The sequence below is a fragment of the Syngnathus typhle genome, linkage group LG19, assembly GCF_033458585.1.
Source record: "Syngnathus typhle isolate RoL2023-S1 ecotype Sweden linkage group LG19, RoL_Styp_1.0, whole genome shotgun sequence".
Classification (NCBI taxonomy): Eukaryota; Metazoa; Chordata; class Actinopteri; order Syngnathiformes; family Syngnathidae; genus Syngnathus; species Syngnathus typhle.
The window spans coordinates 9,488,348-9,506,503 of NC_083756.1; the positions used below are offsets into that span (position 1 = coordinate 9,488,348).

At 51.5% G+C, this 18,156-nt stretch overlaps 4 protein-coding genes across 10 annotated transcripts in view; 3 read left to right on the forward strand and 1 right to left on the reverse strand.

The window, feature by feature from the left end:
• dlgap1b (discs, large (Drosophila) homolog-associated protein 1b) overlaps positions 1–6,597 on the forward strand; it is a 59,664-nt gene extending 53,067 nt beyond the window's left edge. For all 4 annotated transcript variants that reach the window (XM_061266136.1, XM_061266137.1, XM_061266134.1 and 1 more), the window contains 6 exons: positions 616–971; positions 1,221–1,300; positions 2,264–2,676; positions 3,168–3,259; positions 3,807–3,959; positions 4,403–6,597. In XM_061266136.1, the coding sequence (XP_061122120.1) occupies positions 616–971; positions 1,221–1,300; positions 2,264–2,676; positions 3,168–3,259; positions 3,807–3,959; positions 4,403–4,618 (1,310 nt within the window). In that variant the 3' untranslated portion in view covers positions 4,619–6,597. The remainder of the gene's footprint in view (positions 1–615; positions 972–1,220; positions 1,301–2,263; positions 2,677–3,167; positions 3,260–3,806; positions 3,960–4,402) is intronic.
• A 374-nt stretch (positions 6,598–6,971) lies between these two features.
• On the reverse strand, positions 6,972–11,322 carry tgif1 (TGFB-induced factor homeobox 1). 4 transcript variants are annotated; one of them, XM_061266142.1, is made up of 4 exons: positions 11,064–11,322; positions 10,060–10,215; positions 8,805–9,034; positions 6,972–8,281 (listed from the first exon to the last, which is right to left on the reverse strand). In XM_061266142.1, exons 3-4 carry the CDS (start codon positions 9,027–9,029, stop codon positions 7,622–7,624), a joined length of 885 nt encoding a protein of 294 aa, XP_061122126.1. In that variant the 5' UTR covers positions 9,030–9,034; positions 10,060–10,215; positions 11,064–11,322; the 3' UTR covers positions 6,972–7,621. The 4 variants fall into 4 exon arrangements, with proteins under 4 accessions (XP_061122126.1, XP_061122124.1, XP_061122125.1 ...); XM_061266140.1 differs by lacking the exon at positions 10,060–10,215 and having other exon boundaries at positions 11,064–11,321; XM_061266141.1 differs by lacking the exon at positions 11,064–11,322 and having other exon boundaries at positions 10,060–11,051.
• Positions 11,323–12,356: 1,034 nt separating this feature from the next.
• LOC133143888 (OTU domain-containing protein 1) lies at positions 12,357–14,734 on the forward strand. The gene has a single exon (XM_061266139.1). The coding sequence runs from the start codon at positions 13,118–13,120 to the stop codon at positions 14,153–14,155; it is 1,038 nt and encodes a 345-aa protein (XP_061122123.1). The 5' UTR covers positions 12,357–13,117; the 3' UTR covers positions 14,156–14,734.
• A 1,174-nt stretch (positions 14,735–15,908) lies between these two features.
• Positions 15,909–18,156, forward strand: part of si:ch211-285f17.1 (sickle tail protein homolog) — a 41,890-nt gene continuing 39,642 nt past the window's right edge. The window contains exon 1 of the mRNA XM_061266266.1: positions 15,909–16,119. Coding sequence (XP_061122250.1) covers positions 16,011–16,119 — 109 coding nt within the window. The 5' untranslated portion in view covers positions 15,909–16,010. The remainder of the gene's footprint in view (positions 16,120–18,156) is intronic.

Here is an 18,156-nt window from a genome sequence, read left to right on the forward strand (position 1 = left end):
TGAGCTGAGCTGAGCTGAGCTGAGCTGAGCTGGCTTGGATGGGGCGAGGCGGCGGCACGGCGGATGAGGATGATGTCACCCTCTCGGTTGACCTCTGGAGAGAGCGCGGGCGGGCCTCGCTCTAATGGTTTTCTGGGCATGGCTGTGGTTGAACGGCATCGCATTGCAGCCTTTCTTTTGTTTCGATTGACTCAAAAGTCGGGCTGAACAATTTTCCAAAACCAACACAAGCCGTCAACAAAACAAACGTTATGTCTTTAGTTTTGTCAAGAGCTTTAAATGAAGCGACAACATTGTGCCAAAGCTTTGAAAATACTCCCACCGAGTTTGTTAGCATGTTAGCACTCGTGTGAAGGCTCCTTTAAGTGTAACTCCAAGCGCCTCCCTATCACTCCATTGTGACGCGCTGGATTCGACAGTTTTTTGTGCAGTCGGGCTCAGCCACTTAGATCAAGAAACTAAACTAAACGCGCTAATTCCTCTTGGGGAAAAGGGCCCTCGTCTGCCGACTGTCCCTTGGTGTCACTGTGCTGGCAAAGATGACACTACGCTTGGCCATTTGATGGCTTCATTCTTCTACATGCAGTCATCCCCCTGTTTTTGTCGTTGTTCTAGTGTCGTCATGCGTCAGCACCTACAAGAAGACCCCCCCGCCGGTGCCCCCGCGGAGCACCCCGTCCAAGCCCTTCATATCCATCACGGCGCAAAGCAGCACCGAGTCGGCCCAGGACGCCTACATGGACGGCGGCGGCAGCGGCGGCGGCTCGGGCCCGCGCAAGGGCATCGGCTCGCAGCCGACCCTGTCCAACTCCACCGAGAGCATCGACAGCATGAAGGCCCTGACGGCGGCCATCGAGGCGGCCAACGCTCAGGTGCACGGCCCGGCCAGCCAGCAAGTCACCGCCGCCGTCTCCACCGACACCAAGGCGCCGAAAGAAGCGCTCCGCAAGTGCCTCTCCATCGGGATCCAGGTGGGCTCAAAAAAGAAGCAGCCCATACGTGCTACGCTGGAATTTCAGATGGGGGGGGCTCAAGAACGCAGGCAGCATTGGGAATCCTACTTCTCGCCACGAGAAGTGTCGATAGAACGTGTCGGAACTTGACCTGAGCGAGAAGGCTCCCGTTTAGCGCTTAGCTGACTGCGCGCAAACGCGTCTCCAGATCGCCACCCCGTCTGTCGTGCTTGGCGCGTTGATTGACCGCCGCTCCCTTGCCGACAGGTGGAGCCCGAGGAGGAGGGGCCGGCGGAGGAGCGCTCCAAGTTCCACTCCGTAGGAATTCAGGTGGAAGATGAGCGCTGGTGAGTGAGCGACAATGGAGTGAAAGGCCATTGCGGACCGGAAACAAATCTTGCTGCGTTGCCTTTTTTCCGGGAAGAGAAGCTAGCAAAACAGAGAAGGATTTGTTGTGTCCAATGTGCAGCAGCTGTCTCAGCTCACTGATGGTTGGCGTCAAAGAGAAAAGCCCCCCCCCCCCCCCCTGCCCTTTTTTGGTCTTCCTCAAACAAGGGGCCCCCAAAGGGACAGCTGGGCCCGGAGGATGTGGTGCAGCTAGTGGGAAGGAAGGTGGAGGTACGACTAGGAGGAGGAGGGTGGGGGCGCCGTTTGACAGCCATCTGTTGCAGTCGGACACTTTTGGGGCTGGGGGACTTCCCCCGTCCCGCATGCAAATTTCCACCTGGGGAATTTGAAGCACGACAAATGCACTCAGTTAAGAGCCTTTGCGTCACCTTGTTTGAAGCGGAAGGAGCCATTGAGCAAACAGCACACGCTTCTCTTTCCACGCCGTGGCCTCGGTTAGCCGCCCTTGTTGAATAGGTCCAAAGACAAAATATTGAAGGTTCTAGGGCCTTTCAAGTGTTGTTAGCGAGCGGCCGATAGCCTGAGGTCATTATGGTTGAACACCTGCTCGGTCGGAGGAGTTAACGGCGCTGCTGCGTTTGATGTCAGGCAAACGCCACTCCCGTGTGTGCACCTCCTTCCACGCAACAAGAGAGATGAATAAGGAGGAAGTGATGAATGAGGAGCTTTCAGGAGGACGAGGCGAGGCGAGGCGAGGCGAGGCGAGACGGGCCTCTGCGTGCGTTTATCGGGCAGGTCAAGCTGAGGGTCGTCTGAGATGTTTTTGCCAAGATTACAGCCTCTTTCTTCTTCATTAGTAGTAAACAATTAACCCCCCATTTTGAGATGTTTTTGCTTTGACTTGTAAGCAAGTATAGAGTTGAGACAAACCATTTTGGTGACATTGCTCTCTATGTCGGCAGTCAGCGCCGCATGACCCGCTCCAACAGCGTCACCGCCGCCGTCCAGGCCGACCTGGACGACCCTTCGGACGGGCCGCCGGCGCCGCCCCGCCACTGCGCCACCATGCCGCGCCAACACTCCCGCGACGCCTCGGCCGCCGCTTCCACGGTCCGCATCCAAGGCTCGGGCAACCACTACCACGCCTGCGACTCGGGCGAGGCGGGATTGGACCCGTCCATCTTGCCCCCTCCGGACCCGTGGATGGACGGCGCGACCGAGCCGGAGCCGGCGGCCCTCCAGGCCGTCAGCCGCTCGGTTTGCCCTCGGGATGGCCGCTGGTTCCTCAAACTGCTGCAAGCGGAAACGGAACGGATGCAGGGATGGTGTCGGCAGATGGAGCGGGACCAGACGGACAACCAACTGCCGGAGGACGGTGAGTCGCGCTTCCTTTTGGAAAGTATCATGAAGAATACGTATATCCATTCTATCTAAATAAATAGGAATACGAATTCTAGATGATATGACATGTAGATTATGAATCGTCGTATGAAATCAAAGTCAGCTTTATTGTCAATCTCGTCACATGTCAAGACACACAAAGAAACCGAAATTACGTTTTCTCTATCCCACGGTGACGAGACATATTACACGATAGACATACAAGTAAACGAAATGAAAGATATATTTGAACGTAACTTGCCACCCTTGTGTGGAGTAGTTGCACATTGAAAGGTGACCTTGGAAAAGTGCATGACATCACTGCTGCGTTAGGATGTGGATGGAGCAGCATTTCCCGTGATGATGTCATCGCCTTGCCGTTGTCACGCTGCTGCTTCACTCGTGCGTTCTCCCTGCCACTGCTGCAACATGCCTGCAGTGTGCGCTAGGTAGTGTGAGTAATTGTGCGTGCGTGTGCATCTGCAGTCATGGGCAAGATCCGCAGTGCAGTGGGGAGCGCCCAGCTGCTCATGTCCCAGAAGTTCCAGCAGTTTCGGGAGCTGTGTGAGGAGAATCTGGTATGTCACCTCATCCTCTGCACGCCCCCCACCTCCACGATGGCGACACTGACGTCATCCTGCACAATTCACCCCGACTGGGAGGGAGGGAGGGAGGGAGGGAGGGCTGGGATGTAGGGAGGGAGGGAGGCTGGCTGGCTGGCTGGCTGGCTGGCTAGCTGGCTAGCTGTCTGGCTGGCTGCCTGGCTGCCTGGCTGCCTGGCTGCCTGGCTGCCTGGCTGCCTGGCTGCCTGGCTGGCTGGCTGGCTGGCTGGCTGGCTGGCTGGCTGGCTGGCTGGCGCCGATTGACTATGCATGCAGCCAGCCAAGCTGTCTCGGGGAGGCAGTTGCAGATGGAACGTGGCGGTCGGTCAAAGCTATTTTGCTCACAAAGCAAGCAAATGTCAAATAGAAACGGAGCTGATGAAGTCCTGCTTAGCAGTGCATCATATTCATGACGATACATCATTGATATTGATCAGAGATTGGTATAAGTACTAACATCATTCATTGATCTTCTTCTTGCTGCTGCTGCTAATTGTTTTGGGTCTGCGTTGCCGTCCTTCAGAATCCTGACGCGCACCCGCGGCCCGTCTCCCAGGACCTGGCGGGCTTCTGGGACATGTTGCAGCTGTCCATCGAGAACATCAGCCTCAAGTTTGACGAGCTGCACCAGCTCAAAGCCAACGACTGGAAGCCTCTGACGCCTCCAGAGATCCAGGTGAGCCCCTTATTTTTAGCTTTGGGAAGGGCTCGTGGCTGCCGCGAGACCCCTGCTGCCGTTGCGTTTGTGCCGTTTACTGGAGTCACAATATCTATGAGGAAACGTCAAACAAGGATACAAATGTTTGTATGAGAGCGCCATTAGCCGTTTGCATGAATTTCATTCTGATGTTGCTACACTGTTTTTATGTTTTATTTTGCTTTGTTGACAGTGAGCCGCCATTTTGGAGAGCCTGCCTATCTCCACTCGTGCTTTTTGTTTTGTTTTAACCTCACAAATGGCTGCCTACGTCCACCGTAACAGCAGAAACATTCACTGCATGCTCCTCGCTCCCCGCCCCCCTCAAAGAAAGGTCATTTTCTCAGCTTTACCCCCCCAAATGTTGGCTCGGGCTCACGGATGAGGTGGCTGCGCTGAAGTGTGTTTTCCCACCTGTCCAGGTGCGAGGCGTGCCACCTCCCGTGCCAAAGAGGTCCCAGAAGGGCCACGCCCCGCTGGCGAGGGACCGCTCTCTGGAGAGCTCCGAGCGGCAGCGTCTGGAGGCCCGCAAGCGCCTGCTGGCCGCCAAGCGGGCCGCCTCGGTGCGCCAGAGCTCCGCCACGGAGAGCGCCGACAGCATCGAGATTTACATCCCCGAGGCGCAGACGCGATTATGAGACGCTCCGGCCGGCCGCAGTAGCGGGAGATGGCAAGGGTGCTAACAAACTTTACCGCATCACTGTCGCCATGGGAAGAAGTGGATGATTTATTTCTCCGTTGATTCACCACGGAGCACCCGTTCCCTGGTCTTTCCACCTCAGCTTTTATGTAGCGCCCATGTCCCTCAAGTCCAAACGCTCACAATGGCTCTCACTCGTGATGTGTCCTTTATACGTAGGTTAGGCAGCAGCAGACATGATAAACTTATTTATAGAATTGTGGCCAAACTCAAGGCTGCAACGCTGTAGCTAGCGGTCCTCGCATAACCAGACCTCCAAGTTGTTCATGGCAATGATATATTTGTTTTAATATTCCATGTCACCTGTCTGTACACGACCTCTTCGGCTATATAATGAGCTTGTCGGCGTTGTAGCGTAACAACAGATGGTGAAATCAAAGCGCAGGTCTTTGGCTTGGCGGCTCACCCTTGTACGATGGTGCGATGAAATGAGTCTCTTGCAGTGGTCAAGAGGTTACATTTTGTTTGCGCTGTTGTGCAGCTTATTCGGAAAATGAAATCGTGTTTGTTTGTTTGTTTGTTTGTTTGTTTTTGTTTTGTCTTGTTTTTGAAGACACCCCTCGTGCGGTGCGTGCGTGCGTGCGTGCGTGCGTGTTTTGACATCATTCAGTCAAGTCCTTCCTATGAGAGTCAGCAGCCCCATTCAAAACAATAGGTACACCCGCACAATTTAAAGCGACAAAGACGATCCTGCCTTTGCCTTGTAGTTGAACGGAATATGTTACCTTGAGTCTTACTTTCGTACAACCGCACTGCTCTAAACTTCTGTCGGCGACAGTTGTTGATCCACGGACAAGTATTTACATAATTGAGCAAACCCCTAAAAGTCAAGTTGTTCTGTCTAATTCCACTCTGTTCTATTTTTTATTGTATATTATTACAATCATTTGATTGCACCCTAATCTATTGCTTCAAAACACAGGATTATTCTTGTAGTCGCTTTTTTGATGATCCAATTATAACTATGCAAATTTTAGTCCTTGACGGGGGATTCAGTTCAAGTTCACTCAGTTTAATAGTTTGTGTTACTTTAATATAATAAGTTAATACCTTTGTCATTGTTTAGGCAGAATATACACAGGATATGATTGTTTGGGTGTACCTAATATTGTGGGTGTAGAAAAGGTCGACACTGAGTCAGGCGCCCTCAGATGAGTTTGACGGGTTATTTTTAATAAACTGCTTGTATCTTTTTTATAATGTCATTTTATAACATCTTGATTGACAGTATTAAGACAAGACAACTGGACATTTTCCTCCTCACATCATTTTTTTCCAATATTTTCTTTATATATATATTTTAACTATTTATTGAGTAGGGGGACTGTTAACCGGCGCACTGACTTCAAGGCCCTTTTACTGTGTTTTCGTCTTTTGGCTTTTCCCTTTGCGCCTTAATTTGGACAGTCGAGCCCAAAGGGCGTCTCAGGCGACGGTGCCGGTGCGTGTGCGCGCGCGTGTGACTGCATACGCTGTCTCTGCTGTCATTCAAGTGGAATTTGCCATCACTTAGGAGGCGTGACTAGTCGGCTTGTTGGAACTCACCTGCTCGTGTTTTGTGCCATTGAACTCGGTCGGGGCTTTTGGCTCGCTGACGTTCCGAAAGAGAGTGCGTGTTTTAGATGCCATTGCTCATTTTTATGTTTTTCTATTTTTATGGATTGAATTGTGTGCGTGTGTGCGTTCCGTCCCGTCCCCAAAATGACACTCTTGATCATCTTGATAAGAACACATCAACTCCTGGTGTAGCAGGGAGTGCGTGACGTCCTTCAATTGTACTTAAATGAATGTTGTGCAAACGGAATCCGATAAGTTAATGAAGCAGACCTTTTTTGTAATTAATGTTGCTACGTGTTTAACGGATGTGACGGCGGCACGCGTGCGCGCGAGCATTAAAGTGAACCCTGTGGCCATTTGTCTGCTCTCTCCGCCTATGTTTTTCATGGCGCCGCAATCCGAAACACGCCGAGGTGGAAAGGCCGCTCGCTGCGTGGCTGGACCCGCAATTACGCTTTGACATGATTCGGGTGCAGGTTGGGGTCTTTCAATGACTTTTTGACATTCTCGATTGTCATACAAGCATAAATACGCCGCGGCGGACTGATGAATGAAAGAGGCAAACAGACGACAAATCCTATTGAGAGGCTTTGCCCGTGCAACAGCTGTCGGGGCCAGACTGGAAGTGGCCTCCCTCGCACGACCGTGCCGGGGCGTGACTCAACACACACGATCGTTGTTAATTGATGCAGGATTATGCTCATTAGCTGACACGCCACAACAAGGCCATGAAATGTAGAAAAAAAAAATCCAAAACTTTATTAAAGTCCCGTGTGACCTCTTGCTCGCCACAAACATTGCACAGAATGGAAAGAAATCACATCAGAGGGGCGTCATGTCGTCACAATAACTATACACATGGTCCTATTGTACATGATTCTGCTTGTTTTTGGCCATCGTAAAAAAACAACAACAACAAAAAACACCATGTAGTGTCGTCGTCGTCGTCCAGTCCACTGGCCTCACCTGCTGCTACATTTTTCATCTGGAATACGTATGTCCCTTGTGCGGGCAATAAGGAGGTAAAAACAGCTAAATGACAAACTATAGTGTAACATGAACTACAGTAGTGAATACGTTGAGGCCGAGAGCAAAACCAAACCAAACAAAGTGTTAAGACATTGACATCCGTCAGGACCTGAAATGCGTTTGGATGAAAAGACGTAAGACGGGTGGGTAGCATTGGTCCTGTAGTTTTGGTCCCCGGGGTGCAAATAAGATACAAGTGGATACAAATATGAAATGGATAAACATCTTTGAGCCAAGGCACCGTGATACTGTGTTGTTGTTGTTTTTGTCATTCAAAACAAAACAATTTTGATTGGTTTAGAAAAGATAGAAACCATGAGCTTGCTCTCAGTCTGTGAACTTGGTGGTCCCCCTTTTAGGAGACTAACTGTTTGGCCTGCAGCTCCATCTCGGCGGCCCGCTTCAGGGCCACGTCCACCAGGAGCTGGAAGCCACTGAAGTCCTGCGTGAGGTCCGGCGGGGTCGGGGGAGGGGTGTTGAAGAGCCCGCTGCGGGGGCTCAGGTTTCCCTCCAGGACGGTGCTGGCGGCGGGGAGGCGGGTGCCCGCCCCCCTATCCAGACACCTGAGGAGCGCCTGGGCCGCCTGCAGCCGCTCGGCCCCCTTGTCAGAGTTCAGCGGCGACGGGTGCGGCCCGCTCGGGCTGGCGACAGTGGTGTGACAGATGACGGACGGCCGGGTGGGCGCGGCGCCCGTCGAGGGCGACCAACAGGTGGGCGAGGGAGCCGAGGGCGGCACCACCTTCCTCAGGATGCCCGGCTCGAAGCAGGAAGGGTGCAGAACCCGTTTGTCGTAGCCGCCGTCATCGTGGTGTCCTCCGGCCGGGCTGCAGCTGCCGCTGCTGCCGCCGCCGCCGCCGCCACCACCACTGTGTTTGGGCGACTGGGAGCTGTCAGAGAAACTGTCGCCCGCCTTGCCGCACTTCCTGGAGATGGTGAACTGGTTGGGGTCCTTGCCGTCTTTCCGCAACATCTCGGGGAGGAGGCGCCGGCGTGCGTTGATGAACCAGTTGCATACCTGGAAAACGGAACAAGCAAGTAGTTGAATTGGACGCACACCCATTTCAAAGCCATTCGACAGCCGCGCTAGCGATTATGAAAGGTTATTTTGCTGACGAGTGCACTTTTACCGCCGCTCTCCCTCTATGTTGTGATTCAGGTTCGATTTTGACTCGGGTGCGGCAAAAAAAGCGCGGCAATAAAAGGCTGGTTGTCATAGCAACAATGGGGGGGGGGGGGTCAACCGCCTTGTTTTCTTTGCTTCCGCGGGCAGGCCAGTCGTAACTGGCTGCAGCTATGTAAATGACTCCGCATTGTTCCCAGACAGCTGGGCTGGGAACGGCTGCGGGGAGGGAAATTCCTCAGCGTTCACTTACTCGCTCCTCCTCCTCCTCCCCAGTCACTGCAGAGTTGCTCCACAAAAGCAGACGACCTCCAATGCAGTAAAGTGTCATGTTTTGACAGGAAATGATTCAGCCCTTACCTCCTCCCACCTCCCTCTGCTTGGAGTGTAGCCTTTGTCTGTGTGTGCGTTTAAGTACCTGCAGTGTGGAAAGCTGCGTCTGCTTGGAGAGGAGAGCCTTCTCCTGCTCCGAGGGGTACGCGTTGTAGCGGTGCTCGTACAACCAGTCCCGGAGGATCTGCACCGACTCCTTGGGCAGGTTGCCGCGGCGCTTCCTTTTCCCGCCGCCGCCGCCGCCGGATGACAAGTCCAGCGGTGCATCCACGCCGTCGTCGTCATCCGTTTCGCTTCCGGACAGCATCATCAAACCTTAGAGAGGAAAGGAATGAGGGAGCTAGGTTTTCCCAGCTGCCACGTGATTCATCCGCGGAGTCGGGAAATGTGCGAGCGGGCGCCAGGACATCACAAAGGCGCTGCTGGCTCGGCGGCCGTCAAAGCAGCTCGCGCACATGGCACCTCACTCGCACGCTTGGCTCGTGTGACTCAGGATGACCGACCGCGCCAGGCCCCGTCGTTTGACGGAACGTGTGCAAAAGGAGTCGCAAAAGCTCAAAAGTCTCACCAAACACCATCCGATGGCAGATGACATTTTCTTACACCAATCGTTTAGTACACCGTTTCATATTTACAGTGATTCAACGACAAGCCATGTGTAGCCTCGAAACGCCACGTTGGCAGTAAATACTTGTATGAAAAACACTTGTAGGCCATCAATACAAAACAAATGAAAGACTAAGTTGTGTGGTAACTCAGCGTGCCGTGTTGTGCCGCAGCTTTACGTATTCTTATACCGCCAAACAAACTAGTTGATAGTGTTGGTCACGACCCTGAAACGTCATGGTAAAAACTTGTATGGAAAACACGTTGTCAGTGCAAGATGGACAAATATATTGGTCCTTGAGATTCCTGAACTCTTCTCAGCTTATTGTATGAAAGGTTTGCGGCGCAAGTAAACGCTACCTGGGCTAAAAAACAAAAGCATCGCTGATCCACTTTATACAGACCACAACTGAATGAGTAAAACCTGAAACAGAAGAATTGATTAACGTGATACGTAAGCTTTAAATCACAACATAAATGGCTTAATAGCATTTATGTTGCGTCAAGCAAGCAGGTGCGTTTCTTTTTATCTTTAAAACCAAAAAGTGTCATTCTCGGTACTTTACTTTTGACCCCCCAAAATAACTACAATCCATGAGCGTCAATATAGGACACTGCGGATTGATACGTTGTTTGACAGATGTGGGTCAAACGTCCGCCATCTTGGGAGGCCTTTAAAAAGCCATTTCCGGGTTTCTTCTTTTAAATGGCCCCTGGTCACGTGAGCTGCTCACCTTAATGCGGAGGTTTTACGGGAACGAGAGCGAGGTGAAGGGGTCCGCCCGACACACAGCTAACCTCCATAAAGCTTCACCACGCGGACAGCCGTGGGGCCCGAACTCGAGTGGGAAAAGTGTGGAGCAGCCAACAGGATGAGGTAATTACGTGGGCTGGGGAGATGTTGGTGGTGCGAGTGGAGGAGGAGGAGGAAGAGGAAGAGAGAGGGAGAGAGAGAGAGAGAGAGGGAGAGAGAGAGGGGGGGGAGAGGGAGGAAGACCTGTTGCAAATCAGCGTCTCCAGACTAAACAAAAGAATCTGGGGCTGCTCGCCTTTCTTTGTATACGCTTTGCAGCAAAACTAACAAACGCCTTTCTCCCGCGCTTCTCCGAGGCAAAAGCCTAATCCCATAGTAGCCAGAAAACACGTTAAAACACAATTTGACACTTGGCTCGTGTACGTTAGGCAACTTAAAACTTGTGTTCTTTTGTGTGTGCGTGGAGAACACGCGGTGAACAAACTTCAACAATGAGGTCAGCCCCCCCGCCAAAACACGACTTCTAGTGGCCCCGTGACACTTTTTAACAAAGAAAAGCCGCAAGCGCTGAGTGTTATACACCCATTCAAGCGATATTTCGAACTCATTGTTAACGGAGAAAAATCGGAACAACTTTTCGACCAAACTTCAACGGAAAAGTGGCCCACTCCCGCACCGCTTCCAAACTTCCCAACAAAGAGTGGCTAAACCCGCGCGTGGACGACGAGTTCAAGTCGAGGGAGGACGGGTGGAACATTCTGCGTTATTCTCGCCTCGCTCCGCTGGTCAATTCGGCTGTAAATAAGCGCAGAACAAACGAGTGCAATCCGGCTGTCACGTCTCGCCATGCAGCACATGGCACTCGCTCGCAGCCTGTCTGTCACGTCTGCACCGCAGACAATAGACTCCGAGGAGGGAAAAGGCAACAGAATGATCGCAGTTACGGCCAGTATAGGCTAGCTGTATTTCATCACCACGTCTTACCTTTTTTCGTCTTCATCGCGACCCTTAAAAACCCGCTTTTAATCCTCGCGTGGAAGAAAAGAAGCAAACGTCCGCGCGCTGGTAATCTGCAGCCTCGCAGCGTGTATCCAAATTTTAGGAAGAAAACTTACGCATCAAACGGGGAGGAAAAACGAGAGAAAATGTATCCCGTTTTTTTGGGGGGGGGGATGGGGGGTCGTTTGCTGGTCCGTAGCGAAGGTAAGTAAGCAGGCTGTGTGAAGGAGGAGGTGGTGGTGGTGGTAGGGGGGGGGCGAAGAGAGGGGGGGGGGGGGGTCACCTGAGATGTCTCTCTCTCTTTCTCCGCAAGGCTTTTTGCTCATTGACTGCGTTGCGTGTTTGATGGGGGGAACTGGGTGACAGCTATCTTTGACAGCTGCGTGACTCAACCCACGGAGGATGCGCCCTCCCTTTCCCCACCGCCCGCTGACATCAGTTCAGCGCGCTCCACTGACGCACAAAAACAAAAGCAAGAAGGGAAAAACCAGCATTAGGGATATTTTGTTTCCGCTCTCTCTCGCGCTCTCGCTTTCACCCCATGTCATTGAGGGTTTGGTTTGTTCTCGAATCCTATTGGCAAGTATGCGTTTATGTGTGCAGTCGAGGTTGGTGCAATCGTCAACACGTAACACGTAAAAAACACCGTGAAAGATCAATGCCTGTATTTGTATGCGCCGCAGAGTCCGCGATGCGACAGCTGCTCCGAAAAGCTGGCGGCGAGCTCTTTTGCAGCGAAACGTCCTCCTCTAGTGGATAATTGTGGAGGTGCAAGGGAAGCCAGTACAATGTATTTACAAATGACCAATCCGTAACTAAGGTACAATTGGGGTATCCGTATTGTACTTGATTGTTTTATGTTTCTGAAGGTGTTTTACTTGCATCTGTTGTAGTCAGTCAGCGATGTATTATTTGATAAATATGCCTGGCCTTATTCTTTTGTGAACAACTATTCACTCTAATTAAGACCGGGTGAAACTACCGCGTTACTGGAACACCCAGATACACCCCGATGAAATGCTAACAAATATCCACATGATGCGGTCAGTGCAACATGTAAAGATGTCATAGTTATTCTGGAGTGAACCGTAGTACATATTACATTTCTCTTACGAAAAGGGAATGAGCACATCCATGTATTATTAAGAGAATGTGGTGACTTCTATATTTAGAAGACGTGTCTGTACAACACGAGCTGTCATTCAATCTCGGACTGTGCGGTTAAAGCTGGTACGCGTGTCATGCAACCAGTTAATGTCCTGGAAAATGGTCTCTAACTATAGAGATAGAAACACAAAAAAACGGTTTCCTTTCAAATTAGGACACGGAAAGAAGGTGCCCAATTACTAGTTCCACTTTCAACGACTCAATCGCTGAAGTAATGGATAACTAAGAGCTTAAGTTTGTAATAACAAGCGGTTTTTATTTGAAGCGTTATTCCACACCCAGAGTGCCGTAACGTATCACATAGTTCACATTGGCCCCATACTTTGGCATTCCTTCCCGCTGGAGCGGAAGTCAAGTGCCTGAGGCTTTGTGCAGTCATGCGTTCAAAAGAAATAACTCTCCAGAATCAAGTGTCGTTTGGAGAAGTGTTGCTTCGATGACAAGGCAAGTCCGGGGTCTGCCAGGTCAATCTTTGGAAATACGCAGAATAAGCTGCCAAACCTTTCGCTAAGAAACAGTTCGCTCCATTCAGCCGTGGATCTTTTCTTTTGAAGGCTCGCCAAAGGGAAACCCCCAGCCGTCACCCGGTCCTACTTGACGGTGTTGTACAAGAGCCAGCCAAACTTCCGTGTCAGCTTGTCGGTAGGCACCCCGTGTCGGAGCGACGTTTATAGTGTCCCGTCCCGTCCCGCTCCCTCCCTATCTGCCATCGGGAACAGATGGGCGCCGGCGGCGGAAGAACCCCCCCGAAACTTCCTCGGCAACTCGGCCGCGTCGATGTCTGTGACAAGCGGCGGTATTTTTAGCTGTGGCCGTCATCGCGCTGTGACTGGCTGGCCGCGGGCGGGCGGGCTCGCTATAAAGCCTTCGACATGCAGCTTTACAACAGCGCCTTGACGCACTACCCGAGATCATCCAGCAGACTAACCGTCACTCTATCCCGCCCAAGCGCCAGCACACCTGACGAAGACGCCCCGGATCCGAGCCAGCCAGAGGCGAGCGCGACTTCCGCAAACATGCCTGCCTTTTCTTGCTACGAAGCCTCGTCCCCGAGGCCTGTCTACTTTTCATCTACTGCCGAGTTGCTCGTGCGCAGGGTGGAGAGGACGGTGCCGGTCCAAATCAGCAGGGTGCTCAAGCCTCCGTCCCCTGACGACTTTAGCGACGATCTCGGGAACCGGACGGAAGGTCTCTACCCGGAAGAGAGTCTTCTGTGTGAGGAGGATGGGGCAAGGGGTAACATTTTGGTACCTGAAGAGGAGCCTCCGTCAGATGCGACCTTTGAGCTGAGCGTCCTACAGGAGCACAACCAGGTGGCAAAAGATGACAAGGTGGCCCGCTACCTGGCCGAGGTGGAAACTCAGAATAAGTATCTCCGGGAGCGACACAAGTTCCGCTACCACATCATCCCGGACGGGAACTGTCTGTACCGGGCCGTGTGCAAAGCCACCTACGGCGAGCAGGCTGGGCACGGCGAGCTGCGGGAGCGCACGGTTCACCACATCGCCGACCGCCTGGACCAGTTCAACCCCATCATCGAGGGCGACGCCGGCGAGTTCCTCATCAACGCGGCTCAGGACGGCGCCTGGGCCGGCTACCCCGAGCTTCTGGCCATGAGCCAAATGCTCAACGTCAACATCCACCTGACCACAGGGGGCAGCGCCGAAAGCCCCACCGTGGCCACCATGGTGCACTTTCTAGGCGAGGAGGACCCGTCCAAGCCGGCCGTCTGGCTGAGCTGGTTGAGCAACGGACACTACGACGTGCTCGTGGACGCCCGCGTGGAGAACCCCGAGTACGAGGATTGGTGTCGACGGTCCCGGATGCAGAGGAGGCGGGACGAGGAGCTGGCCAAGTCCATGGCAGCGTCCTTGTCAAAAATGTACATTGAGAAAAAAGGAGCAGTGTAAACACAAGCACTTTTTTTGCTTTGTGCCTTAAATGATGGATGGATGGATGGTTGGTTGGATGGATGGATGGATGGATGGATGGATGGACGGACGCATATAATTTTTATAAAATGTTTAACCAAGTGCTGTGCACATACTTGACTCTTTCTAGTGGTTGCTAGTGTGGCTGTGTTCTCAATCACTCCTTTGCTACTGCAAGTAGCACTAAAAATGCTCATTGTTGTTTTTCAAAGTAGAAGCAAATGTCTTATTTTGGAGAGGAGAAAAAAAAAAAAAAGTCTGCTCTTCGGTAGAAAGTTGAGAATGGAAGAAAGAATGGCCTTATTGCTGCACTGTTTTACGTAATGCTTGAGACCTAAAACACAGATGACAACCAAGCAAGTGCGCCTTTTTGTGGCAAAGTGCATTTTGGTATTCAGGTTTGTTGCAATACATTCAATGTGTATATACAATACTATATAGATATATTTGCTGTACTTTGCAAAGATTCACTTCCAATGGGGGTCTTGAGCTGCAGAAGTTCAAGAAAGCCTTTTTCTGCAATTGTTGCACAAAAAATAAAAGTGTCCTTCCACGTGATGTGACTCACTGCGTGTCTCCGTGGAATCTTCGCAGGCGGTTTTTGGGTCAGACTGCTTGTCAAGTTTGAGGCTTTTGTTCGTGTGTGTATTTTTAACCTCAATGAATAAACACTGCCAACCTGGGGGACTCTGCTAAGACGCCACTGAAAAGCTTTTGGATAATGCCACAATTCTGCGATTGGCCTCTTTGGTGCAAGTTTAGCACTTGGCCACTTTTCCCAAAACGCTCAAGATTCAAGAGTTTTTATTTGCCATGTTTGAGCATGCCAAACAAGGAATTTGACTTGGGGAAATCACAGCCTCCACTGATCTTAAACTCCCAAGAGGGCCAGGAAAAACTCAAGCGACTGTATTTAAACAAAAGAAAAGAGGGGTAAAAAAAGCAACTTGTGACAAAGCGAGAAAACGTTTGGCGACTCTCACTCATTTATTTCTTTATTGACAAATTGCTGTTCACTTGGAGTGCTCTTTGTCTGTGACAAATCCATCAACAAATCAATTTTTTCCAGGTTTCCTCAAAGGTGAAATATTTAGAGGGACAAGGATTCGATCTGGTGTCATTTTTTTCTGGATGAAAAACAATTCCAAGCCGAGAGAGAAATGAATGATCAATCAAACCAACGCATTGGCAACCGTTGACTCCATCAGATCACTCTACTGTCCTTCCACTAGATGGTGCTGTTGACCCCAGATAATAGATGCGCAGAGCAGCCGTTCAAAGAAAGTGTCAATCAAATTGTTCCCCAATCAAATGTTTAAACAAACACGTTCGAATGATTACATTGAAATATATTGTACCTTAAATTAAAAGGCAACGGAACTGTTCTGAAAGTAATGTACTGAATTAAAAAGAATCGTTTCACAATTAAAGTGGGCCGCGTAGACTTTTTCAAACTTTTGCGTCAATTGGGAAGTTTTTGTCATTGGATAAGTGAGATATTTGGTTGCGTGAACGTTACATATATATTTATATATTTTTTTATATATATAAAAAAAAGTCTGACGTGCAATCTGTATTTGCAGGACGAGCGACGTCCCCCCCCCCTTGGAGCGGCGAGACACTGGTGGCGGCGATCGAGCTAATTGGAACGCAGCCAACCACCCGCCCGCCCCCGCGACGCAGTTGCGCTGGGCTGCCGAACTTCACTTGTCTCCAAAGAAGAGAGAGGGACACCAAGAGAAGCAAGCAAGCAAGCAAGCAGCCGGCGGTGAAAGACATGAGAGAGGGACACCAAGAGCAGCAAGCAAGCAGCCGGCGGTAGAAGACAGTGGACATGTCGCGGCACCGCGTGCAGTTCGCGGACGTCCCCGCCACGAACGAGCACCGAGGAAGCGGCGGCGGCGGCGGCGGCGGCGGCGGCGGCGGCGACGGCAAATGTTACAGTAAGCCACTGCTTTTCTTGTTATCCGCTAATACTTTGTGGATTGTTCGAGATGCACCAATCAAATCAACCCTGTGAAAACAAATCTCTTCTGAGCTTTAGACTCCTAATGGCAATCATGTGAAATCCTATTCATTTGGTTGAAGCGCATGCACTCAATCATGCTGCTCTTGGCAGACCAGAGGAAATGAATGTTTGGGATGATATATTTAGTATATATAATTATGCAGCGAGTCACGGGGCGCTGCTTGACTTTGAACTCGTTCTGATGTCTCCCATGAGAAATTAGTATGTCAATGAATGTTCACCGGGCACACCTTTAATGAACTAAACAGGCAGTGTTTTAATGATGGTTGTATTATCCTTGGCCTCGGGGTGCTTCGGTGGTTAGTTGGCACATGTTCCTCGCAGTTGCGGGGTTCAAATCTCAATTCTGGCCTTTTTTTCTTTTTCTTCCCTGTGTGGTGTTGACAAATATAAAGTGAGACATCTTTGATTGCTGCTTTGTCCATTGAGGTGAAATAGTCATGATGTTGCGTTCGGTACTAGGGATGGACGTTTTGATTTAAATTGCACTTGCATCTTTCAGTTAATCTAAGTGCAATCTTCTCAGCACAATCAAATCATTCAAGTTTGGAGGCCACCGAGCGGAGAATCTTCCTTGCTCGCCATCCTTTTAAAAGTGAGCACTGGCTGGCGCAAGCATCCCGGATGCACGGTGCACATGCACGCTCATCGGAAGTGGCAGCTGGCCTTTACGTGCTCCTCCCTCCCTCCCTCCCTCCCCCCCGCCTTCCTCAGGTGTCCTCTCACGTTGACGTTCCTCTCAAGACCGTCGCCTCCGTACTGTACAGCCATCCAAATGTCTTAAGTGTTTTGGACGAGGCGCACGTGATCTTTGCCCCCGTGCTGCAGCATAGCTGCAACGGGCCAACTGGGCCCAGCCCGTCCGTCTCCACGGTGACGGGTTGAGCCGCGACGCAATGGAAAATTGCGTAGCGCGATGTCATCTCCGGCCGGCGGCAGGGATGTGTTTGTGTGTCATGCAGCGCTTGGCTTCATGGCTGAGGTGAGCTGACATCATACTGCCATCTCACTTCCAGCCTTTAAAGTAAACATGTGAAATGAGACACAGCGGCCGGTCTTGGTATAGAAAATGGAGGTGCGGACTTTTTGGATTGCTCCTTTCCGACTTCTCGGCTCCCCGGAGTGCCCGCTTAGCCGTCGAGTGGGAAATGAAAGAAGCGAGTCAATATTGATGTATTGTTCGTAATATTTCGTTAACGTCAAATGCGTTTGTGAGCAAGGTGCCAGAGTGGACCTTTTTTCTGGCTCGTCCGGTAAAGGTGAACGATTGGCTTGGCGCGGAAGCGCCGCTTGGGCGGGGGATCGACGGGCTTTAGATCTGCGCGTGTGTTGAGCAAAGCGGCTATGATGTCTTTCCCCGCCCGCTTAAACCCGCTTCAAGCCCCAGACACTCGCCCAGCGATTGGACGACGGGCGGCGTCAACAGCTAGCTTGAGAGGAACCAGATGCTTTAGTCCCCCTCCGAGCCATGTCAGGGGAACGATGAAGCTCACCTGTTCAGCCAGCAACAAGTGACTTATAAAAAAATGTTTCTGGCTCCGGGCCGCCGCAGTCCGGCTGCCGGCGGGATTTGCAGAGGAGTAAACAAACTCTTCTATCACGTTTACGGTCGCCTCAAGACCGAGAGAATCCGAAGCCTGTTAACGCGCGAGTGACGGATGCCGTCTGGCCTCCGAGCCGTAGCCCTGAAATACCTGGCCCGCTTTATAGGCAATTAGAGACGAGCAGGTTGTATTTGTGTCTGGATAGGGAGGGAAGTCCGCCGCCTGCGCAACAACTGCGTTGTCGTGCGAACCCGTCGATGACTTGACGCCGCCCCAGATGATAGCTGAGAACGAGGACTACCGTCGGCATGTCCTCAAATGCCACATTGGCCAGCGTGGTGCCCACCATGATTTTTAATGACTTTCCAAATCAATCAAAAGATCTGGGTCGCCGCCACAGAGGTCAG